The sequence below is a fragment of the Prenolepis imparis genome, unplaced genomic scaffold, assembly GCF_030444845.1.
Source record: "Prenolepis imparis isolate NDT839.2.m4 unplaced genomic scaffold, iyPreImpa1.0 SCAF_12, whole genome shotgun sequence".
NCBI lineage: Eukaryota > Metazoa > Arthropoda > Insecta > Hymenoptera > Formicidae > Prenolepis > Prenolepis imparis.
This window is the reverse complement of record NW_028141170.1, coordinates 10,221,220-10,246,031: the sequence shown is the minus strand read 5'-3', so window position 1 is coordinate 10,246,031 and position 24,812 is coordinate 10,221,220. Positions and strand designations below refer to the sequence as shown.

The window sequence follows — 24,812 nt, the reverse complement described above, 5'->3', positions numbered from 1 at the left end:
TTCGCATTTACATCTGTGTTATTATAAAAAAGAGTGTATCTTTTATATTTATTATTTTGTACGCATGCTCAAATGTTATATTATGTTAAAATATATCGCTTTGCATCCGCGCGTTTAAGCCAATTTTAAGGCTCGCTAATCTTGGATTTCCTATGCATTTTGCGAGAGTGCTCTATATCCGAAATAGAATGCGTTTATAAGATTCTGGCATTTATTAATCTTTATACATAAAAAAGCGAATATATAAATCATCTGTATTCTTTTCAATTTTCTATTATGTCTGTATTATAGAAGCTTTTGAATAAAAATGTCATATGTAATCAACGCGCGTCTTCTTTCATTAAAAAAGTTAATCTGCAATTTAGAAAATAATTGGTATTATTTTGAGTAGGAAATTATTAATCCGATATACGCTAATTTAATCATAAATAATTATATAAAAGTTGCAATAAATTTTAAATGTGTGTATCTTGTTTTCAACACAATTATTTATATATATATATATATATATATATAAATATTATGGATTCAATGTTGCGCTTAAAAATAATTTTACTACAAATATGTGCGTTTATGTGCGATGTTTGTTCGTGCATGTATATGTGCGTATTTTATTCACAAAGAGAGTGCGTGTTAATACTCGTTGGAAATTATAGATTAAAATCTTGATTGTCTAACCTGATATTTTTTTATTAAGATATTATGTTCTTAAATAGATCACGTATCAAAGGATATTACATCGTTCCCGTTTATTTTTAAGTTTAATAGTGGCAATGTTACTTTCATTATCTTCAAAAAGGAGTGATATGCATACGTAGGTATCTCATAGAAACTTTTTACAAGACTCGTGTCACTAATACGATCGCTAATATCGTTTTTTTCTCTTGTAATCCTTATCTTCGCCAGAGAGAAGAAGAAGAAGAAGAAGAAGAACGTGTTAGAAAGAGCATTCAATTTCGAATATTACAGACTCCTGCTGTCTCATTAAATGTAACTGCCGATTTGTTTGTAAAATATGGATAATGACGAGGGATTGTATATGTATAGATTGAATATACATCGAGATAAACTGTTAAGTCATTCCAGGGATAAGAATATTAATATAATAACGCGTATTAATATATATAATGCTGTCCTAGATCTCTCGAAGCATTATATTCCAATCTTTCACTGAGACTGATAATAAAATGGAGATATATTAATTTCGCAAACGATCGAGCGCGTAATAGAATGCACTAACGTACTCTCTCTCTCTCTCTCTCTCTCTCTCTCTCTCTCTCTCTCTCTCTCTCTCTCTCTCTCTCTCTCTCTCTCTCTCTCTCTCTCTCTCTTTTTGATCTAGTACAGTCTTAGAGAATAGTTATTAAATATTTGTTATTGTTTATACATAGTCGAGTATAGTCGAGCAGCCTATAGTTTTGTTCAATGTGTGTCGTAGGTATAAACTTGGTAACTATCGTCGACGAATCTTATAATCGGTATACGTCTAAAGTGAACAGTCATACGAAACAGTTGACCTCGAGATGATACTCGAAATATATACGCGGGATGAGATTCAAAAGTAGGTGGTACAAGTTCTCTCTTTTGTGCTCGTTATACATTATATGTATATATATATATACTGTACGATATATATATATACGATATATTTACGTACGATATATACATATATATATATATGCTGTACGAAAGTGTCGCGTGTCCTTTAGTAGTACAGCAGCGCGACGACGTTGTTGCGTCTCTGCCGTAGACAGTTCATCGAATGTCGGAGATGTTGGTTTTGCTGCCGAATATTTTGACTAGCTGATCCTCGTAATCGTCAATATTACGTTTCATAAGTTCCATACACGGGCCGAGCAAACGCTCGAAAGCCTCAACGTCCAAAACTGTAAACAACGATTTGAATCAATCAAATAAGCTCTCGCTTTAGAGACGAAATTAATTATTATTTGCGCGCGTGTATGTTTGACATAAATAGAAAATTTTAAATGCGCGGAAGAAATAAATATCGCGACTCTCTCTCTCTCTCTCTCTCTCTCTCTCTCTCTCTCTCTCTCTCTCTCTCTCTCTCTCTCTCTCTCTCTCTCTCTCTCTCTCTCTCTCTCTCTCTCTCTCTCTCTCTCTCTCTCTCTCTCTCTCTCTCTCTCTCTCTCCCTCTCTCTCTCCTCTCTCTCTCCTCTCTCTCTCTCTCTCTCTCTCTCTCTCTCTCTCTCTCTCCTATCTCTCTCTCTCTCTCTCTCTCTCTCTCTCTCTCTCTCTCTCCTCTCTCTCTCTCTCTCTCTCTCTCCTCTCTCCTCTCTCCTCTCTCTCTCTCTCTCTCTCTCTCTCTCTCTCTCTCCTCTCTCTCTCTTTTCTCTTCGATACATCTAATAATAACAGTAATATATTACTGTAAATATCAATATTTCGTAACTGCGCTTATTGACGCCTCTGTTTATTGATTACCTATCAATCCAAAAGTCGTGGGCGATAAAAAACGAAATAGACTTACATGCCAGTTTGACATCCCCTACAGCGTAGGCCGAAGCAGCGCGTGGTTTATGCGTCACGAGTGCCAACTCGCCTAAATAACCGCCAGCCGGAACACGATTAATCTGCGCGATATTAAAGGTACTGGGTTAGAGTGAGGAAAACAGAAATTTTCTTGGCGCTCTCTCAGTAGTTCGTAGTCGTAATAATCATAGCTCCGGGTCGTTTCGCGGGCAGGAAACTGAATTAACCGTAATAATAATAATAATATAAATGGCCCACCTCAATCTCACGGCCGTTCTCGCCGAGTATAGTGATCCTGACGACGCCGTCCTCGACGAAGTACATCCCGTCCGCGGTGTCGCCCTGCCTGATTATCTGGTCGCCGTCGGAATACGTTTTCGGTGCCAGGGCATCCGCTAAATTCAAACGTTCGTAAGACTGAAAAACAGAATTTTCACGTTTATAATATCGTACAGAACAAACTGGCATTTTAAAGATTACTTTTTCACACACGGAGGGCGCCATACATATAGTAATTTATAATTATATTTTAATTATATTAATATATTGTATTAAAATTTTATTAATTTATAATTATATTAATATATATAATTATATATAATATATAATATTATATTAATACATTAAATATTATATTAATATATTGTATTGAAATTTTATTAATTTATAATTATAATTATATTATTAAATATATTAATTTATAATTATATTTAATCTCGAAATATGAAAAAAACTGAAGTTATTTAAGATTGTACAGCGCAAACACACATAATCGATAAAAAAAGAAGAACGAACGATTAGAGCGTAATAATAATACACTTGCCTCGAGAGATTTCAACATCGGCACTTTATTAATAAGGGCCTCGTACATTTTGCGCTTCTTGTACGCGGATTTGAGGAGAATACGTCGGAAGGTCTGTCTGTCCATAGCCCAGAGGGTGCCGAGGGTGACGGCCTTGATAGTGGCCGCTCTAGGCATGTTGTACAGGAGGGCCAGTTCTCCGAAAGCGCCGCGATTATCGTAAGTGTGAATCCGATTATCCGTCGCCGTGACGGAATCTTTCACGTAAACGTCGAATTTTCCCCTAAAATTGCGAAACGCACCGAGAAATATCGTTAGAGACGCTATTGGAAGTGAAAGAGGATGTGAATTTTGGACAGAAAACATCCCGCACTAATCTTATGTGAAATGGATTTCGGTTAAATCAGCTGTTTTTCTCATATGTTGTAGTTTATGACTTGCTAAACAAAAGATTCAACAGCCTCAAAGCTAAATAATGGACAATTATCGAGTTACAGCCAGTCAAACAGCTCGCAAAGCCCGAGTTTTTCATGTTTGACTGATTGTAAATCAATACTGTCTATTATTTAGCTTTGAGGCTATTACATTTTTTGTTCAGAATTTCACTAAGCTTCAGCAGATTTTACTAAGATTCAATTTTATATAGGATTAGTGCGGAATTTTTGAGTTTATATGAAATCCTAGATGAAATTGATGAATCCCGATAAAATTAGCTGGTTTTCTCATATGTTGTAACTTATGATCTACTGAACAAAAATTGTAATGGGCTCAAATCCATTTTACATAAGATTAGTGCGGGGTACTTTCTGTCTTGAATAATTACGCGTAAAATTATGCGAACAATCGAATGATAAGATTGATTGAACGATTGTTCGAATATTTTCAGCTCTAGAGAGTAAAAGAGCCCCGCGATCGAGCGACTGAGAGCTGCGCATCTCATCTTGGTTCATTGGAGCTTCCCGCTGAAGGGAGAAGCCTATCGATACGTTAAGTGTAATATATAAAGAAAAAGTATTATACCTCTCGATCACATAAAAGTTATCACCATCGTCGCCCTGTCGGATAATAAATTCTCCCGGTTGAACGGTTTTTTCGAACATCGCGTCAAGTACGTCCGCCATTTGTTCCTGCAAAAGTAAGGTTTTATTATTACACGTATAAATACACGCTTTAGACGCGATATTATCATCGTACCCGGGATTTAAAATATGTATATCGGTTTTAAAATTGCAAATACGGAATGTCGCGTGAATATATCGCAGGCAATAATGTATACGTGCCTCTGCATACGTAAGTGCAGTTTATATATATACATATTACGAAAGTATTTCACGAGACTCTACATGCTTTAGAGCTCAATAACTTAGTTGATAGATTCTTCAAACGATATGAAAAATTAATTTTTCTCGCTCGAAAATTTTTCTCCCTCTTTCTCGAGACTTTTCAATCCGATATCAAGTGGAACTCGATATAATTAAGTCTCTCTATACGCATAATATAAAATATATTTTATAATAAAATATATAAAATACTAGTAATATAAATATAAAAAATATAAAATATATATATGATATAAAATAAAATATATTATAATATAAAAAAAATATACATACATATATGTATATAAAATATCCATTAAAATACATTTAAATGAATTATATATAGATTAAATAAATACGTATCTCGTATCGATGAATATTATCTAATAGCCAAGTGACGATGGCGGATATTATTTGATTTGGCTCGAACAAATCGCCGATGATGAAAGGAATAATTATCTTAAACACTATGTGCTGAGTTGGCAAAAGCAATTGCTCCTAATAAGAGATTATTCGTGGATTTCTTGGTATCTCGCCGAGCTGGCGCGGAATATCTAACAGCGAGCCTGTTATATCTATTCCTGTTTGCGATCACGTCTAATGAAAGCGCAGATGTTTAACTTACCACGTCTAGAGCGCGAAACAGAAGTATGTTCTTGACGCTCTCGCTGAGCCTTTGTCGCTGCTCGTCGCTCTTTGGATGGACCATCTGAAACCAATGAACCGAGTGTGAAGGCGAAGTTAAGCTTAAGATAAAACGCAGCTTTATAAGCGAAATTACTCTAGGATCCACTGTTAAAGTGCCTGTACAATCGAGAGACATTTTCCTTTTTTTTTTCTCATCTACGTAAGAAGATTTTTCTCTCTTAACGAATAATGAGAAAAAAAAACGTACTTTACAATGAAATATATATAAATCTATAAATAAAACTTGTGCAAAATGTATGATGTTTTCTTTCTCAAAGCCTCTTCGACGTTTATCGTCGGTGTTTTTCTCCTTAAACAATAATTATAATTTATTTGCACGAATTATTGTTTATTTTGTTAATTATTTATTTTTATTTTATTAAATAATTATTTATAGCTTTATTATGTTATTTTCTTATATTATTGTTGGGTGTGTCGACATATTTGCCGCCATATTCGTCATCCCACGTTATCTATCCTTTAAGTGATTCTTGAACTTTTGACTTTAGAAACTAATTTTATAAGATTTCGCGATAGGAGGGAGAGAGAATGGAGTGCAATTCTCTCTAAAAGCCGCGAGCAAATTTGATACTTAAACTCGAAGATATTGCCTTTTGCATTAGACTTGATATAGTGAACTCTGACATCTCTCTCTCACCCTCTCTTCGCTCAACATTATTTCGGAGATAAAGCACATCATGTTCGACAAGTTTAGAGAATTGTCAAGCGATGCACGCAGTTTTGCATCCCTTAGCGAAATTATTGGCAACTAGAAATACGCATTTAATTTTTTTGTAGCCATAAATGGCTAATTATAAAAATTATGCGTCATGTGTCGAATTGAGGCTACATAAAATTCAAAATTTTAATATCTTTCTGCGCACATTTTCGTACATTATGTGTCTCTAGCATCTATTTATATTTTGAGACGCGTATATAATCCCTATATAATCACTATAAATTTTTCGTGCGTAGGAAAACAGCACTTTAGTTAAAAGGTTCCATTTTTCAGAGAAGCTACTTATTCGCTTTTCGTCCCGCGGTCATTGAAAATATTACATAACATGGCATTTATATTAAAAAAATTGCACTCCCTTCCTCTTCAGCGCTCCTATATTAAAATTAATTATCTCTAAAACTACGCGCGCTTCATTTTCCTCGCAAAGGAGAACAGTACGTGAGTAGATTTAGTAGTAATATATACGGCAGATATGTACATAGCAGAGAGAGGAGAGTGGATTTTTTTTTTCATTCCTGACTTATGCCAACTTTTTACTCCTCAGTAACACGCGCGCTTGATAATCAGTCCTCTCCACAAGCGGGCGAGTTCTTTGTTTCGTTATCGTCGCAATTGTTGAATACAAAAGCGATCAATTTTGTAGAGAACCGTTACTCTCTCTTTTTCTCTCTCTATCCTTCCATTCCTATTACGTATCCCATCTGCGAGCATTGTTGATTAAAAAACCCGGTGGCTCAGGCCGATCAGCTGTTTGGTCGACTCTGTCACCTGTAAAGCTGTTATTTCGTCACGTTGTATTATCTTTTCCATGTAGCACTCTCTCCAACACGTAACAAGGGGATATCCCGTTATATTTCAACCAAAGATTCCTCGACCAGAATTTTAAATCAATTTTTTCCTCGCGACCGATTTTTTTCGGCAACACATCTCTGTTTTCAACGTTCCCTTCAACTGAGCCCCGAATGAAAATTCTATTAAATCGAGGTAAAATAATGGCTACAAGAGCGATAGTTTAAACGCGTATATTTTAAAATTGTAAAATTGTTATTGCTATTACAAAAAAAATTTATTATTAAAAGTTATTATTTTTATTATAAATTCTATTAAATCGAGGTAAAAAAATGGCAAAAATAAGTCAAGTAGTTAAGGTGCGTACAATTTTAAAATTATAAAATTATTATTATTATAAAAAAATTATAATATTGCAAATTTAAAATCATCGAAATAAATGACGTAATACGTTTCGATTTTTTTTCTAAAAATCTATTAGAACTCCGAAGAAATTACTTTCTCGAAAGTCACAATAAATGGAAATTCTATTAAATCAAGGTAAAATAATGGCAATAAGAGCCAAATAGTTTAAACGCGTATATTTAAAAATTATAAAATTATTATAAAAAAATTATTATTATTATAAATTCTATTAAATCGAGATAAAAAATGACAATAATAAGAGTCAAGTAGTTAAGGCGCGTACAATTTTAAAATTATAATATTGCAAAATTAAAATCATCGATATAAATGACATAATACGCGTTTGTATTTTTTTCCTAAAAATCTAGATCCCCTATCCGGCCCTCTGGAGTTTCTCTTTCGCTCGCAAAATTTCGAACCCTCCTGGCCGAGGAATCTGCATAAAAAAATCAGGTGGCCACCTGACGTGTGTTGACATTCCATAAGTGAAACTCAGTTAAGAAGCTTGCGTAGTAATTTTGCGTAGAGTCTTTCGTCGTAGCTTTTTTTAAAAAAGACGCAGGTTGCCCCAGTTTCTTCTACACCTTGTTGTCCTGGTCTCGTTGTAGCTCGTAGCGAGAAAATATGATCGGTCGGCCTAGCAGCAAGCCTAGAAAGATAGAGAGAGATCGCCGATTTTCCTCTTCGTGTAACCAGCCACCACGGGGCGCCGATAATCGGATTCACCGGGTTCTGTCTTTGTGAAAATACTCTCTCTCTCTCTCTCTCTCTCTCTTTCTCTCGTCGAACCCGACCCTTCGCAAACCTTACTCTCTCTATACATATACACACATATATACATATACACGCCCCTTTCTCCCTCATTCACGGGTGCGCGATCACGTGCGATGATACACACACACATACATACATTCATACACACACACACACATGTAAATCACGTCCAGGTTATCGAACACGCGGCCTGACGTCACAAAGGTACATCGCCTCGCATCGCCGAGCAAAGTAACTCTCTTCGCTCGCGTTTCGTCACTCGCGCGGCAGCGAGAGAGAGAGACAGAGAATGCTCTGCGATGCTTTAATAGACTACGATATATTATATACCTCTACTACTATACACGCACACGTATGTATAAGCGCGGTGTATGACAATGTTTCGTAACGAGAGAGACTCTATTTTCTGCCGCTACACCGAAAAAAAAAAACAAAAGAAAAAAAAGACCTAAACCGCCTCTGTCGAAGACGCGAAGCCGGCTTCTTCGGCGTGAAATATCAACGAGAAATATGCAACGTTAATCTCTGTCTCTCTCTCTCCCTCTACGAAAAAGTAATTAAAATACATTAACTTTGTCTAAAAAAAAAAAACCTTGTCGTCGCCTAAGTATTGACGAGGAAATCGCCGAGCGTTATCGATTTACATAGATATACATCTTTCATTTTAATTACTTATTTCTTTACTGAATTCTCATTATTTCAATCTTTTTGCGTATGTAACACATTCTTTTTTACGACGGCGACACGTTTCAGCAAAACACGTATTATATCGCTGATTAAGTATACTTTCGTGTATCGGTTTTCGTCGATTCGGCAAAAATCAGGTGGTTTTAAGTGTCGTAAACATAAAAAATGTATACTTCCGCAGATTTCTCGTTGCTAAAAAATTATATTAATATATCGATTATATTATATACCTCTACTACTATACACGCACACGTATGTATAAGCGCGGTGTATGACGACGTTTCGTAACGAGAGAGACTCTATTTTCTGCCGCTACACCGAAAAAAAAACATAATATATTTAATTATATTATATAATATATTTAATATTTTTAATTATATTATATAATATATTTAATATTGTTAATTATATTTATAATATATTTAATTACATATATAATACATGTAATTAAATAAATAATTAATATACATAATTAATCATGTATAATTAAATATTAATATAAACGTAATGATCGATATATTAATATATTAATCAAGCTTTTATGTAATAAATCGAGCATCTATTATCGAGAAAAAAAACGCAGTTTTTTTTATAAAATGGTTGCCATTTGATAAACGACGAGTCAAGTCGACGGAACGAATTAATCAGATTCAACAATTATTAGGGCAATTATATTACACGAAATGTGTCGCAACATGTAATTTGTTCAGTCAACTTTCACAATCTTGTTCAGTCGCCCGTATAAAGTCATATTTTCTTCCTTTTCTCAAAAGACAGAAGACGCGAGGCCTCGTATCTTCGCAAAAAGCTTCGCCTCGTTATCGAGAAGCACGTGTGCATAAGATCATGCAAAACAGTAGCAGTATAATCATAACACGCTACCTTGAAGCCGTCATCCTCCTCGTCTTCCTCAGGATTGTACGTCTCCGCGAAAACGCTCTTCCTTCTGGAAGCGAATCGGCCGACTGGTGGCTCTAGAAAAATGCAAAAGAGACACATATTTCAATATAAATAGAGATCACACAATTACCGATTGAACTGGACGTATAATAATTTGCAAGTGAAATAACTGCGCTTCCGAGAGAGAAAAAAAAGGAGAATTTTTTCCGAGAATCTCCGAGGAGCGCACAAGAAGCCATCGCGTTTATAAGAGCGAAAAAATAAAATTATCAGCCGCTCAATTATGTAAATGCAAAAGGTTACGCGCTGGCTCGTTTTAGTTGTTAGTCGCGGCAAAACCCCGGTCTTCGAGTAATTATAAGAGGGAGAGAGAGAGAGAGAGAGGAGGAATAAATTGCAGCTTTAACATTTAGAATTTTTCCAGCATTAGCATTTTAAATTTCGAGCGTCGCGGAAGTCGAAGTTTATCTTACGAGAGAAGATTTGCATCATCTTCGAAATTTCGGTATTTCAGATTTTATATAGATTTTTTTTTTTTTTTTTTTTTTTTTCACGACAATAACTTGACGATATCAAAATGTCATTCTTTCGTATCGAAATATGTATATACGCTCTTTATATATTCATGGATCGAATGTGATATATAAACGTATCATCTTTTCTCGAGAGAGAGAGAGAATTTTTTATCCCATCGCGTTTCATTCTTATATCTCAATTACGTAGATATATTACTTCGCTGTCATATGTGTAATATAGAGTTTCTCTTGTGTTATACGTCAAAAATAATAATTCTACATGAAGGAGACAAATCGGAAAAGTGGAATGAATTTTTCTCGTCGCGATATATATACTTTTCGAAAGAGAATCGATCTTGAAGATGCAAAAGTTTATTACATTTTCCTCTCCTTTCTTCTCTTCTCTCTTTGGCTTTATTAGATAAAGAAGCTTGAAGAGAAGCTGGAGAAACAGAAAAATAATGTAACTTTAATAACTGTATTTAAAAAACTGATGCTCTCTCTCTCTTACTTAATAAATGTGGAATTCACGAATTTGAACAAACTCTGTCATTTCTTTTGTGTCCGTTTATTTTCCTTTGGAGATAAATAAAATTGAGTGTCGGAAAAGCGCTTATCCGGACTTCTTTAGAAGGGTGTCCCATTTTAACTTTGCTATTTTTCGAAGGCCAAGGCTTTCATCGAAAAATGTTTCATACAAAAGTTGTAGGATTTCGAAGTCATCATTACTTTTTTAAACGAAACCACCATAATTTTTTTTTTATGTAAAATGTAAATCAATTCCTCGTAATGTATATTTTTCTTGCACCGATTGATTTATCTCATTATTCCACGCAGAAAATTATTAAGGTAAGATTATCGAAAAATGAGTATATTACGAGATATTTCATATTTTTTTGTCAAAATAAATATTTAAAATTAAATTAAAAATAATTAAATATTATTAATTAAATATTTTTAAATAATATTTATATTTTTAAAAATTATTAATTAAATATTATTAATAAATTAAAATATTAAAAATATAAATCTTTCTGTCAGAATAAAATATCTCGTAAGCCATTCATTTTTCGACTATTCTGTAACAATTTTTTACGTTAAATATTACGAGGAATCGATTTATGTAAGAAAATGGTGGTTAAAAAAATAACAATGATCTCGAAATCTCTACCTGAAATAAGACTATGACAAAACATCGAAATCTCACAACTTTTGTAACATTTGAAAGATTTTTCGATGGATTTTTCTGGTTTTCTCAATTTAAAAAAATATCCTGTATAATATTCGTGTAAATATAATTATAATATTCGCACCTTTATCATCCAGAGGCTCGATGACGGAGAGCGACATTTGGAAGAAATGAAGATACACAAGAAGAGAGAAAGACGAACGCACAAAGATAAAGAGAGAAAGAGACTTGCTCTTCTCTCAGTTAAGCACACTTTTTTGTTTTCGCACACTTGTGGCGCGAAACAAGTCAAATATATCGATGTGGGAAGAACGATATCCCTATCGTATCTGGCTTACGAGTGACTCACGAATTTATCACAATAATAATCGAGGAGCGAGGGGATGAAATACCGAATAAATATTTCTGAAACACACCCGCGTATAAGCATGAGAGATAAACAATTTTCCGCGCAATATACATCACATTACAGATATATTTTACTGGATTTCTCTTACGACATTTTTCCTATCTTAACATCAGCATACATTAAAAACCATCAAAACATTACATAACGAAAAAAGACGATTAAATCGATTGAAATCTCAACATTTTCAAGAAAAAAAAAAAAAATATATAAATAAATCACACCTTACATACGTTTTTTCCCGAAGAAAAGATTAAAATAAAAATAAAATAAAAAAAAAAATAGAGGCGGATAAAAACGCGAGGAGCGCAGCTAAAAAAATAATAAAAAAAAAGAAAAAAAAATTAGACAATCGCGATCGAAATAATCCGAATGTAATTCCGAACGAGAGAGAACACGCGCCCGTGTTGTGCCGGCTATCGAGCGCTGGACCAAACTGAAAATCTCTCGCGCGGCAAAAGCGCCTGGCCGGCTTTTCCCGAATCTCGCGCGCGCAGACTCTCGGAAAAGTCCGGCCAGGTCGGAGCCCAAAGTCGTTGGTCGACGTCCGGACCTTGAAAACCCAACCGCGAGACGTACCCGTATTTTTCCCTCCACGCACTATCTCTCTATCTCTCTCTCTCGCTCGGATGAGGAGGAGATTCCTCGGACGCGACTCGTGGCCGAGACTGATCTCACCCCGCTCGACGCTCTGATAATATCTTAAGCTATTCGGGGAAGGAAGACGGTGGGAGAGAGAACCACGTGGGGGAGGGATTCTGATCGATTATCGACCTTCAATCCGCGAGGAAGTGCTGAGAAAATGCGTCTGACGGATGATTAAGAGGGAGGAAACCAGGGTCTGACTAAGTGGGCCCAATCGAATAAAACCTGGTGGGTTTTATTGGGTTAAACCCACTTTAAAAAACTTACTTAAAAACCCATTTATAAAACCCATCCAAAAATGCTAAAAATTTAATAATATTATAAATGAAGTATTTAATATTGATTAATTTTTATTTAATTTTTCTTATTTATTAATGTAATAGGTCTATTACATTAATGAATAAAAAAAATTAAATAAAAATGAATTCATAATAAGGAATTGTGCCAATTAAATAGCCAATTTTCTTAATCATTAGCGAATTATAAAAAATTAAATTTAAAAAATTAAAAAACCCAACAGAATCCCAAAAAACTCAATAAAACCCCCAAAAAACCCGGTTTTAAAAAAAAACCCACTGGGCGGGGCTTTTTAAAAAAAATCCGGGTTTTTTCAAACCCTGGAGGAAACTCGATTTTTTCGGCCGAATAAAACTTGTTAATCCTCGACGATTTTAATTCTCCCCGCAAATTCGAGCTCGAGTGATCAAATGACTTTTTTTGCGAAAGAATTTTAAATTTTTAAAATTCGCGAAATAAAAAGAATTGAATAATGTTATTAAAATTAATGTGGAAAAATTATTTTAAATAGTTATTCAGAGAAAAATTTTAATTTTTATATCTATAGTTTTTTTTTTAAATATAAAGTTAATTTATATACAAGTTGGAATTATTTAAATTAGTAACATATATTTTTTCATAAATTTATATTCAACACAATTTTAATTTTCGCCCAAATTATGTTCAGCCAAGCTTGTGATCAAATAACTTGCGGAGGAATTTATATTCAATAAAAGGGGAAGGTGATGTCTATTTTTATTTTTTTTTTTTTTAACAACAAGGACTGTTTGCCGAAAAGAAAAAAAAAACATTTCTGTATAAAATGCATCTTGCAGGTATCTTTTGTCCATCTGACAGCAAAAGAATCCTAATAATAGAAAATCTGTCTACGAGATTTAAGGGATTTCTTCCTCAAAATAAGAAGAAAATTCAGAATTGAATTAACCCCTCGGAAGAAAAGGGAAAATAAGAGAGCGATATATCGTTTCCCGCGATAAATAAGACTGATATCCGGATTAGAGGGAGATAAAACAAGGAAAAAAATATCTACAGCTCGAAAAATATCTACAGTTTCATCAAACTGAAGTAAAAGTTATGTGCGAATAAATGTTTCGACATATTTATTTTTTTGACATTTCACGCATCGTGTTTGCTTTAAGTAGAATATCCCGAGTTTGTTCGGACACGACGTATTCACAATGCGCTTCTATCAATATCGGTTTTAGTACACTAGTCCTCGATAAATAATTGTATTATAATCAGCATTTTACACTCGTAATTAATGTCACGTCATCTAGCTCCCTTTAGACAATCGACGTATTCGTGTTCGAGCTAATCGCAAGAACAATATCTCGTTGATTGGAAAAAAAAAGAAGAAATCGTCATCCTATTATTAAATTTACTGATCAGAGAGAGAGAGAGAGAGAGAGAGAGAGAGAGAGAGAGAGAGAGAGAGAGAGATAGGGAGACAAGACACGACGAATAAATAGCGAATTGTTCCGTGTCATTAAATTATTATCCATCTATATACAGGATGTCTACTTCAAATTTTGTAAAAAAAATTCCCTGATAAAAATAAAAATAGAAAACGAAAAATAATTTATTATAAACGTCTTCAAGGAATACTAATTTATTTTAATTATTTATTTATTTAAATTAATTCTTTATTAAATTATTTATTTATTAAATAAAAATAAGGAATACTAATTTATTTAAATATTATTTATTTAAAAAATTAGCAATTTTATATGAAATTTATAATTTATATAAGATCTTGATACTAAAAGATTGTCAAAAAATCATAAAATTTTAATAAAAACTTAACTATTGCCAAGATATGTTAGACACATATGTTTAAGTGCTAATAAGAATAAAATTAACGAAAAAAGATAATTTTTTAAAAAATTTCCTGAATCCCAATCAAATTACATTCCCTGATTTTGCAAGGTTGAACAAAATTCCCTGAGAATACCAGGTTTTCAAAGTTTTTCCCGGAAATGTACATCTTGATTTAAAAAATGAGCAATTTTCTATGAAATTTATAATTTATATAAGATCTTGATACTAAAAGATTGTCAATAAAAAAAATCATAAAATTTTAATAAAAACTTAAATATTGCCAAGATATGTTAGACATATATTTCTTAAATGCTAAATAAGAATAAAATTAACAAACAAGGATAATGTTTAAAAAATTCCCTGAATCCCAATCTCAAATTACACTGTTAAAAAAAAGGTAATGTATTACATAAAAATATGTAAAATTACATAAATAATAAGTGTAAAATGTATACATCTTCACCATTTATCGTGTAATTTTACACTTATATTATTTATGTAATTTTACATATTTTTATGTAACACATTACATTTTTTTTACACGAGAACTCCTTGATTTCTCAAGGTTGAACGAAATTCCCTGAGAACACCAGGTTCTCAAGGTTTCTCCCGGGAATGTACATCCTGTATATACCTAGCTCGCGCTAAATTACTGGTATATATTCTTCTAGTTATAGCCGTTATATTACGTACGTGATTCGGAAATAAAGCGCGAATCTCCTCGCTTAACCCGCCACGAGTGACGAGTCAATTGACGTCGCGGGGGGGGTGGGGGGGAAGAGGGAAATCGACCCTGTATACACGAGAGTTCGCCAGCTTTATAACACACGACCGATATCGATCTCGCAAGCACTCGACGAAGCTCCTCCTCGAGAGCTCGACTTTTCCCAACCAGCTTCGATTGACGCTAATCACAATCGGTTAACTGGTGCTATCTCTCTCTCTCTCATCAGGTACTATAATCTCGGATTCTCGCGTATGCTAGAAAAAGAGCGCCCATAGAGCTGACCTTTAACCCGGACGAGGTTTCCACGTCCTGCCAATTGATCTAGCCATTGAAAATTTAATTATATCATCTATGATCTTTAAATGTCAGATATAACATTTTTTTTATAATAAAAATCTTAATTTTACAAGTTGGAGACCTGTCAGTTCGATCAGCTGCGATAAGCTCGACCGCAAAATGATCGCCACGACACAGAAAGACAGAGATAGAGATAGAGAGAGAAAGAGGGGGGGGGGAGAGAGAGAGAAAGAGACAAAGTGACAGATGACAGATGGGGAAGAAACGGACTCACCCTCGTCGACGGACTCGTCCGGCGTGGACGAGCAGGTCTGCACGTCCTGGATCAGCTGGGTTCGCCTCGCGTCGCGTAGCCTCGTGAAGAAGTCCACGGCGTAGTCGATGATGTCGCCCGGCTGCTCCAGGAGGTAGCTGATGGTGAACTCCAGCAGGACGTCGCGCAGGTCGTCCGGCACCGTGATCTTGCCGGCGTTGCTACGTTGACAGCTCATCTTCCTCGGCGACGATCCTCCCGTTCCAAGATCCTCGAGAACCTATACCTTCTTCCGTCCTCTTCGCGCGATGCGAGAGAGAGAGAGCTCTCGATGAACGTCAGACGTCAAACGTCAGACGACGAGTCTCTCGAAGCCGGGGGCCAGGTGCGTCCGCCTCCTCCTACCTTAGGCGAGCTGCTGCCTGGTCTCTCACTCTCACTCTCTCTCTCTCTTTCTCTCTCTCTCCCGTCGCCGGCCTCGCTCGTGTTTCTCGCACCGGCGAGGAAGAACCGCCGACGAAGCTCCCCGGTGCCGCGCTGACACTCTCCGTCGACGGGGAGAGGAGAGGGGGGAGAGGCTACCTGCCTGAGACGACGCTGCGCACGATCGCGCGGAACATACGACGCGTTATACCCCGTTCAAGGAACCGATCGCGGTTGCTAAGATGGCGACTGATAACATCCGCGTCGCGCATCCAGCGCCGCGGCTCGACCCTGAAGTTCGAGTCGAGTCGAATTCGAATTGATCCCTCTCTCGCTCGAGTTCGATTCGAGTGTCGATGATGGGCTACGTTCGCGCGTTTCCTCAATAATCGCTTATTTTTATTTTATTCTTTTCTACAAAGAATAAATATATATATATATATTTTATAATATAATTATATATATTGTAAAATAAAATATATATATATTTTTTTTTTCTATAATATATATTTTGATATAATAAAAAAATTATTATTAGTTATATTAAATAATAACTATATTGAAACTAGTTATTGTTTTAATATTAGTTATTATTTAATATTTTTGAGGGTATAGAAGAGGAGACAGCAACGATTGATAGAGCGCAAATTTAATAAAATATTGAATAAATATATTAAATAAATTATTAAATTAATATAACTGTATATAATCAAATGTTTCGACCCAATTTGGATCCTTTTCAATGGCAAAATAAAAAAAAATGCAAGATAGAATACAAAAAGATAGAGTGCAAATTTAATATAATATTAAATAAATGGATATTTCATAATATATTAAATGTTTTAATTAATATAATTATAATCAATTGTCAATCGACCCAATTCGAGTCTTTTTCAATGACAAAATAAGAGAATGCAAAATAGAATATAAAAATAAAACGCAAACTTTATAAAATATTTAATAATATATATTAAATAAATGTATTCAGTAATATATTAAATTGTTTTAATTAATATATTATAATCAATTGTCAATCGACCCAATTCGGGTCTTTTTCAATGGAAAAATAGAAAACGCAAAATAGAATATAAAAATAAAACGCAAACTTGATAAAATATTTAATAATATAATATTAAATAAATGGATATTTCATAATATATTAAATTGTTTTAATTAATATATTATAATCAATTGTCAATCGACCCAATTCGGGTCTTTTTCAATGACAAAATAAGAGAATGCAAAATAGAATATAAAAATAAAACGCAAACTTTATAAAATATTTAATAATATATATTAAATAAATGTATTCAGTAATATATTAAATTGTTTTAATTAATATATTATAATCAATTGTCAATCGACCCAATTCGGGTCTTTTTCAATGGAAAAATAGAAAACGCAAAATAGAATATAAAAATAAAACGCAAACTTGATAAAATATTTAATAATATATATTAAATAAATGTATTCAGTAATATATTAAATTAATATTAATATAATTATAATTAATTGTCAATCGACCCAATTCAGGTCTTTTTCAACGACAAAATAAGAAAACGCGAAATAGAATATAAAAATAAAACGCAAACTTGATAAAATATTTAATAATATATTAAATAAATGTTTTAAATAATATATTAAATAATTTTTTTTTAAATTAAACTATAATCAAACTATTCGACCCAATTCGAATCCTCATTCAATGACAAAATAAGAAAACGCAAAATTAAAATATAAAACAAACCCAGCAGTTGCGATTTAATCGCAAACACTAATCGTTAAATACGAATCATTAGTCGAGAAAAAAAAGATGCAAATAAAAAGTTAAAACACGAGAGAGAAGCGGAAGCAAATTCAAGTTAACAGCGCTGTAATCATGTCGCTGTTAATTTGAATCTGCTTCCGTTACTCACGTTTTGACCTTATACCTGCGTTTTATTCTCCTTGACTTTGTACTTTATTGCGATATTTGCGATTAACTTGACTGCTACGTTCCTTTCATCTTTGTATTTTATTTTGCCATTAAAAAGAACCCAAATTGAGTCGAAACATTTAATTACGGTTGTAAACATTTATTTATTATTATTAAAGTTGCACTCTACTAATCGTCGCTTCTCTACTGTCTTCTTTATTACCCTTTGATCTATATCTCCACGAGTCTATTTTTATTTCCTTCATTAATATCTTTTATAAATTAATATCGCTTAAAGCGTGATTTACACTTTCTAGCTACTACTACAACGTAATATTATTGCATGCAATATTAACTATTTTAGTGCACTTAATCAGAAATTGTCCATAAATAAAACATCTTTCTTCTTACGTCATAATTAACAGGTTTGTATATCTAGTAAAAAAAGCATGTAAATCTCTACCATAACTTTACACTTAATCTTTCACATATATCAAACATCTACAAACGATTCAAAATTCTAAATCATAGCAAGTAGCACGAATCATAATAATGAGAAGAGGAAAATAAATTATTAATAAATGGAATTAAAAATTGTGTACCTGTAGTGCGGTAAGAAAGGAGAGAACAGGTAGTTGTTATTAGCCAACTTTTATTTCCAAGCCAATCAAACATGTGGAAAAATGATTGCAAATGATAGAGCGACCACTCGAAGTTGCGTTTTTCTTATACATCCAGTTTATTTCTTATAACCACAGCTGCGCCTACGGCCTCTCGCCCTCTCGAACTTTCGGCCCTTAGACCGTACGTACGGTTTCGAATGAGAGTGCGGTACACCTGGTGCCGGACCAAAGTGTTTCACGCTCTCGCGAGCCTTACGCGGTCCCTGCATCAAAACTGTACGCTTGCCGGTCGGTGCGCGTAAAGCCAGCTGATCAAATGTGATGATGTCACCACCGGCTTTTAAGATGCGCGCCCGAGCTCCCTCGGTAATGCGTAAAGCGCATACCTGTAAGATTCGAAGCCCAAAATTAGTTTACTATATGAGCTGACATCTGATCGCATATATCTCATGCCAATATCTTATAACTCTTATCGTATATTCCAAGCATAACATTTCGTAATAATAATATTAATTATATATAAATATAATATAATATATATAATATATAAATGTAATATTTATTAGAATTTGTTATAATATTTATTATAATTATATATAATATATATATAAGAATATTTATTATAATTATATATATAATATATATAAAATATCTATAAATGTAATATAAAATTCTAAAATTTCTAAATATTAGTATATAAATGTCATATGTACCGTCAATTTTGGGATCTCAAAAATCCTAGCATCGTCAGTGACAGTACCAACAATCACAGCGACACAGTTCTCCCGTCCAGGTTTCTTCATGAATCGCACAACACGTGCAAGTGAGATAGGTGGTCGGTGAATTTTACTCATGAAGAGTCTTCGCAGGATAATTTTGTTGAATTTGGAATTGGTTCTTCTCGCCAGGAACCGATACAGCTAAAATATAAATTTCTGTTATCGTCATGAGTTTAATATAAATTTACAGTTCTCAAACTTTAGTTCCAGAGCCTTGCAGTGTCTTTTGGGAACTTTATAAATTTCCAACAAAGAACGTATTGTTACTCAAAAGAAACAAATATGTGCACATTTATTAAGAACTAAACAAAGTACAAAAGATTATGAAAATACACAATTTTTTTTAAGATTTCATAAACATTTGTTCATGCGAGAAGCTCCGCTGGAGAAAGTTTGAAAATGGCAACAAGCAAAAGTGATATTCAATACATGTATCAACTACAATAATCGCCTTTCGATGTTACAAACAAGCGAGATAGGATAGTTGACACGTGTTTCTCTAGCGAACTTTCAAAATTGAATCAGCCTATGTAAGATCTGACACAGAGTGCAGCTCGCAAAAGTGAGGTTAGGTTAGGATAAATAACTTTTATCGGAACAAAATTCCTTTCAATTCATATGCTTGATATACGAAAGATAAAGACGATTCGAAGTTCTCGTGTTGTTTTACATGCAACAAAAAACGCGAAACCTAACCTCAACGAGACGCGAAATAATGGACGCATTTTTAGCTAATTTCGAATACAATAAAATCGAGCGGATTATACGGGAAGATACATAGATTACTGCTTTGCAGACACAACTTTGTTTTAGCTGGTGATTGATAGAAAATTTCATTTACCTTGACGAGAAGACGTAAATATACGTCCTGCGACTTGGGCTCCTTTCGCCGCACCTTCCTGTCATGCTTATGATTAATATCGATACCCTGCGGAAAGAAATACACGTCGTTAATTAAACTCAAAGGGTTTAATATTTCGTTGAGCGAGTTTTATTATCGCGATCGATCGGCAGCAATAAAATATCGTCCGATTTTTCAACCGAATCGGGCATCGTCACATCTTCTTACCATGTTGACAGACCGGAAAAGAAACTACGCACGCGAGTAGAGAGTAGAGAGCGGAAATGACGGAGGCTCTCGCTCAGTGGGGGAAACAATCCGCCAATAGAGTCCCTAGAACTTCTAGGGATATAGTTACGAAGCCACCGCCATCTATTTTCTTCTTAATAAAAGAAAACAGGGGAAAACATTGAAAAATAGAGAATTTTTTAAATTTTTGTTCTTTCGAACAAGTGTTCCTTTTTTCACTAATAAAAAAAATATTAATTATTATTAAGGAATTATTTTTTTCTCGCATAAAAATTTTGTAATTTTCATGTCATTCAGTAATTACTTAATATACAAAAATTATTTATCTTTACACATTAAAATCACACAATTTTCCCTTCCACGTAGTCCAAGATAATAAAATGTTGCACGCGAGTTAAACAAATAATAATTAAAATTTATTATAACAATTATAATGCATATTAGCCCGTTTATTTATTAATTTATAATGCATATATTCTTTGTAATAAATTTAATTAATCTAATTTAGAAACTCTATAATAAATAATATATAAATATAAATATATAAATATTATATAAATAATATTTATATAAATAAAAACTATATAAATTATTTAATTTAATTATTATATAAAAAAAACCTATATAAACCCATATATCATATAGAAATAATATATCTTTAAAGAATAATATACATATAAATAAAAAAATACAAATAATTAAATTTATTATAAAAATATATATATATATATATATATATATATATATATATATATGTGTATTATATATAATGCATATATAATGCATTCTATGTAATAAATTTAATTAATAAAATTAATTTAGAGATCCTATAAAAAATACATTATACAATAATTAAATATATTAAATAAATATAATAAGATATAATAAAATATATATTTTTTATTAAAAAAATTTTTTTTTTAATGGCGAGTATGCTTGATTGCGATTGGTCGATTTGCCTACGATCGCGTGATTATTCATCAAATCTAGTTCCGCGATGAGCCGCCAGAGGGCGTCGAGTGCGCTTTATGTCAGTCGGGCTGAGTTTTAGGTTAAACCGGACTGCCGGACATCGAGGTGGCCGGGCGAGAGCGCGGTGTGTCCGAAGCAAAGTGCCATTATAAACAAACGTCGACGAGTCGCCGATTTGTCCTCATCGACGACACCGCGCTCTCCGACGTGGAAAAACGTGCGGTCGAACGGTTAAATGACAGACGATTATTATGGCAACGCCCATCTGTGATAAGAAAGCGAGGGTGATCGTTCTAGGAGGTGAGATATTTTTCTCTCTATTTTATGTACATACACACATATATATATATATATATATATATATATATATATATATATATATATATATATTCTGACACACGTGCATGTGTGGAGGAGCGGAAGAGCGGCGATAAAACGGATGACTGACGGACTCTTATCGCGCAGGATGCGGTTTCATCGGACGTAATCTCGTGGAATATCTGCTGGATAATCATCTGGTGTCGTATGTCCGAGTCGTGGACAAGGTGCCCCCGCAGACGGCCTGGCTCAACGCGAAGCACCAGCGGTTGTTCGAGAACCCCCTGCTAGAGTTCAGAAGCGCAAACTTGATTAACATAGGTAATCGCAGTAGGATGCACTAGGGCAAGCGGAGAAAGAGTGGGAGGTCTCAAATTCAGCAAGGATCTTTAAATTTCGATTATTTGTTGAAAACTCTTGATAATTTGTTAATGATTGTACATCGAGTATCTCTATCGTTTCATTCAGTCTCTACATTTGAATCGAAACTACTTTCTTTGCTCTCTCTCTCTCTCTCTCTTGCCTCGGTCTCTCATTTGTAAAATATAAAATATGATGCAGACAGTTATATGTAAAGGGATAATTTTTGTCAACCTATCCAAGCATCCTGCCAAAATGCATTTTCATCCGACGAGCCTATCGATTATGTGTTCAATTGCGCTGGCGAGACAAAGAGCAGCCTCACGGATCCGGTGTACAAAGAAGGCATTTACAAATTGAGTGTAAATTGTGCTCAACTGGCGGCCAAGATTAAAGTCTCACGTTATGTGGAGATATCCTCTGGCAATCTTAATGCCTCTGAAAAGGTATCCTTTTGATATTGATATATATCTTAATAAGAATTTAAAACTTACCATTACACAATGTATTTGCCTAGGCTCCTTATAAGGAAGAAGACGCTGGAGAACCATGGACGTTTGTCGCGAAATACAAGTTACAAGTGGAACACGAATTGAAGAATGTGCCAGATTTGAAATATACTATACTCAGGCCAGCCATTGTATATGGTTGTGGTGATAAGAATGGCTTAGGTAATTCTGAAAAAAAATTTCACTTTCATAATTTATTTTATTATTGAAATATCTCCATCATTCTCTATTAACTTAAATAAACAAAAAAAAAAGAAAAATAGGCTCAATAAGTTTCACAATTTTTAGCACCGAGATTAGTAGTGGGTGCAGTTTACAAGCATTTAGGAGAGATGATGAAGTTACTCTGGGGACCAGAGCTTCATATGAATACGGTTCACGTGAGAGACGTCGCGAGAGCAATCTGGCACGTGGCCAACAGGCCAGAAACAATTGGCCAGACATATAATCTCGTCGACGAGGGAGATTCCACTCAAGGTTCCATCAGTGCCATAGTATCGGAACTGTTCAATATCAACCACGACTATTGGGGCACGACGTTATCTACACTGGCTAAAGTATATCATTCTTGCCATATTTTTATATACCAAATTGTGATGTTTAAGACAGATTAGTAAAATTTCAAGAAAATAGTAATAATATCTCATTTTTATGCTTTGTAGACTGACATGAGCAATGTTGTTGAGGAAGTAAACGACAAACACATGGGCCCCTGGGCAGAAGCATGTCGCAAGGATGGAGTAGAAAACAGTCCTCTGTCGCCCTATATAGATCAAGAGCTTTTATATAATAAACATTTATATTTACATCCTGGAAAGCTTTCAAGCACCACAGGATTTACATACCTGTACCCTAAATTAACAAAAGATACTCTTACAGAGGTAAGTTGAAGTCAATTAAAAAAGTTTGAAAAGAGAAATGCATGTAAAAAAATAATTAAAAATGATTTCACGAATTTGCAGGTACTCGATGACTACGTAAGCATGAGAATCTTCCCACATTCCTTGGTCCTGTGAACTTTAGCAATATCGACTGCCGAATTCAAATATATCGACAAGCTTTTATGATAATTCTATAAACATCGGACACAGATACAGACGCGTCAAGCGCCGTTTTTTTCACCGTGTGCCTAGAAAAGGGTTCTATACATGTTATATACATTCTATTACACGTTATTATATCTTTACGCCAACAGATAATACTAAATGAGTTGATAGAAGAGCTCGTATATATCTGGAATTTCAAGATTTCATAGGCCTATCGCCAATGTGATAAAGTAGCAATTAATGTACTTAATTTTATCAAGTTAATTTTCAAAGTACAGAACTTTTTCGCACCTTTTTTGAAAGGTCGCGCTAGTCAAACTCTTAAAAATGATTTGGAACAATGTTAAGATCTTGCACGCAAATATATAGGTATATATACATATATATATATATATACAAATGTATATAAAGAAGCTTAAACTTAAGACGATATTCATAGTTTATAAATCGATTTGGATACATTTTTTAGAACATCACAAAAAGGAAAAGAAAGACGCTTTTTATATGCCATTTTTTCCAGACTGTGGATTATACTAATCAAGTTGTTGAGAATCCATGTATTTTTTATTGTTGGATATATTGTGGGATATATAGGAGGAATTTTCTCTTTTATATTCGCTACATTCCAAGATGCATCTTCCATAAGCTGTGAATTAAGTTGAGAAATCTTTCTATTCCAGTCAATTGTTACTATCGCATAGCTTTATCGATAACGACCTAAAGGATCGCATAAGTACAAACATTGTTAGAGACGCGTTATAAAGGATACATACAAAAAATATTACTTATTGATGTATGAATGATTGTTCATATTGGTAGATTTATATATGAGCGCTGTGTGCATGTATTTGCATGCATTTAATATAAAAAAAAAAGAAAGAAAATGATTAAAATATTCGTCTATATTGGCATTGAATGCCTCAATATGATATTAGTATTACATTTTTCGATTCTATTGTTACACACCGATGTCGCTGTGTAGATTCTTTGATAATAAAGTTGCTCCATTTATGAAACTGTATATTGATCTTGCTG

General features: G+C 33.8%; 3 protein-coding genes across 7 annotated transcripts; 1 reads left to right on the top strand and 2 right to left on the bottom strand.

Moving 5' to 3' along the window:
- Positions 1-314: 314 nt before the first annotated feature.
- Positions 315-16,510, bottom strand: Pka-r2 (cAMP-dependent protein kinase type II regulatory subunit). Of its 4 annotated transcripts, none has more exons than XM_083052336.1 (9): positions 12,285-12,401; positions 11,424-11,704; positions 9,578-9,669; positions 5,240-5,323; positions 4,316-4,422; positions 3,317-3,578; positions 2,752-2,910; positions 2,492-2,594; positions 315-1,886 (listed from the first exon to the last, which is right to left on the bottom strand). In XM_083052336.1, exons 2-9 carry the CDS (start codon positions 11,458-11,460, stop codon positions 1,756-1,758), a joined length of 975 nt encoding a protein of 324 aa, XP_082908462.1. In that variant the 5' UTR covers positions 11,461-11,704; positions 12,285-12,401; the 3' UTR covers positions 315-1,755. The 4 variants fall into 4 exon arrangements, with proteins under 4 accessions (XP_082908462.1, XP_082908465.1, XP_082908461.1 ...); XM_083052339.1 differs by lacking the exon at positions 12,285-12,401 and adding an exon at positions 11,797-11,932; XM_083052335.1 differs by lacking the exons at positions 11,424-11,704; positions 12,285-12,401 and adding an exon at positions 15,764-16,510.
- A 2,205-nt stretch (positions 16,511-18,715) lies between these two features.
- On the bottom strand, positions 18,716-20,621 carry Rpl18 (ribosomal protein L18). The gene is made up of 4 exons (XM_083052340.1): positions 20,552-20,621; positions 20,324-20,410; positions 19,417-19,623; positions 18,716-19,089 (listed from the first exon to the last, which is right to left on the bottom strand). The coding sequence occupies exons 1-4, from the start codon at positions 20,552-20,554 to the stop codon at positions 18,820-18,822; spliced, it is 567 nt and encodes a 188-aa protein (XP_082908466.1). The 5' UTR covers positions 20,555-20,621; the 3' UTR covers positions 18,716-18,819.
- A 977-nt stretch (positions 20,622-21,598) lies between these two features.
- On the top strand, positions 21,599-24,798 carry LOC145944095 (uncharacterized). 2 transcript variants are annotated; one of them, XR_014426616.1, is made up of 8 exons: positions 21,599-21,844; positions 22,010-22,183; positions 22,466-22,668; positions 22,740-22,893; positions 23,020-23,288; positions 23,394-23,612; positions 23,694-24,146; positions 24,298-24,798. XR_014426616.1 is itself a non-coding variant. In XM_083052136.1 (7 exons), the coding sequence occupies exons 1-7, from the start codon at positions 21,796-21,798 to the stop codon at positions 23,745-23,747; spliced, it is 1,122 nt and encodes a 373-aa protein (XP_082908262.1). In that variant the 5' UTR covers positions 21,599-21,795; the 3' UTR covers positions 23,748-24,798. The 2 variants fall into 2 exon arrangements, 1 of the variants encoding a protein (XP_082908262.1); XM_083052136.1 differs by having other exon boundaries at positions 23,694-24,798.
- The last annotated feature ends 14 nt before the right edge of the window (positions 24,799-24,812 follow it).

Coding starts and splice junctions, on each gene's coding strand:
- Pka-r2 (XM_083052335.1), bottom strand. CDS start 15,980: ATGAGCTGTCAACGTAGCAACGCCGGCAAGATCACGGTGCCGGACGAC. Junction 2,911..3,316: donor CGATGTTGAAATCTCTCGAG/GCAAGTGTATTA, acceptor TCTGTTTTTCAG/TCTTACGAACGTTTGAATTT. Junction 1,887..2,491: donor AGGGGATGTCAAACTGGCAT/GTAAGTCTATTT, acceptor CGTTGTTTACAG/TTTTGGACGTTGAGGCTTTC.
- Rpl18 (XM_083052340.1), bottom strand. Junction 19,624..20,323: donor ATTTACGTCTTCTCGTCAAG/GTAAATGAAATT, acceptor TTTATATTTTAG/CTGTATCGGTTCCTGGCGAG. Junction 19,090..19,416: donor TTGAGATCCCAAAATTGACG/GTACATATGACA, acceptor CGAATCTTACAG/GTATGCGCTTTACGCATTAC.
- LOC145944095 (XM_083052136.1), top strand. CDS start 21,796: ATGGCAACGCCCATCTGTGATAAGAAAGCGAGGGTGATCGTTCTAGGA. Junction 22,669..22,739: donor ATCTTAATGCCTCTGAAAAG/GTATCCTTTTGA, acceptor GTATTTGCCTAG/GCTCCTTATAAGGAAGAAGA. Junction 22,894..23,019: donor TGGTGATAAGAATGGCTTAG/GTAATTCTGAAA, acceptor CACAATTTTTAG/CACCGAGATTAGTAGTGGGT.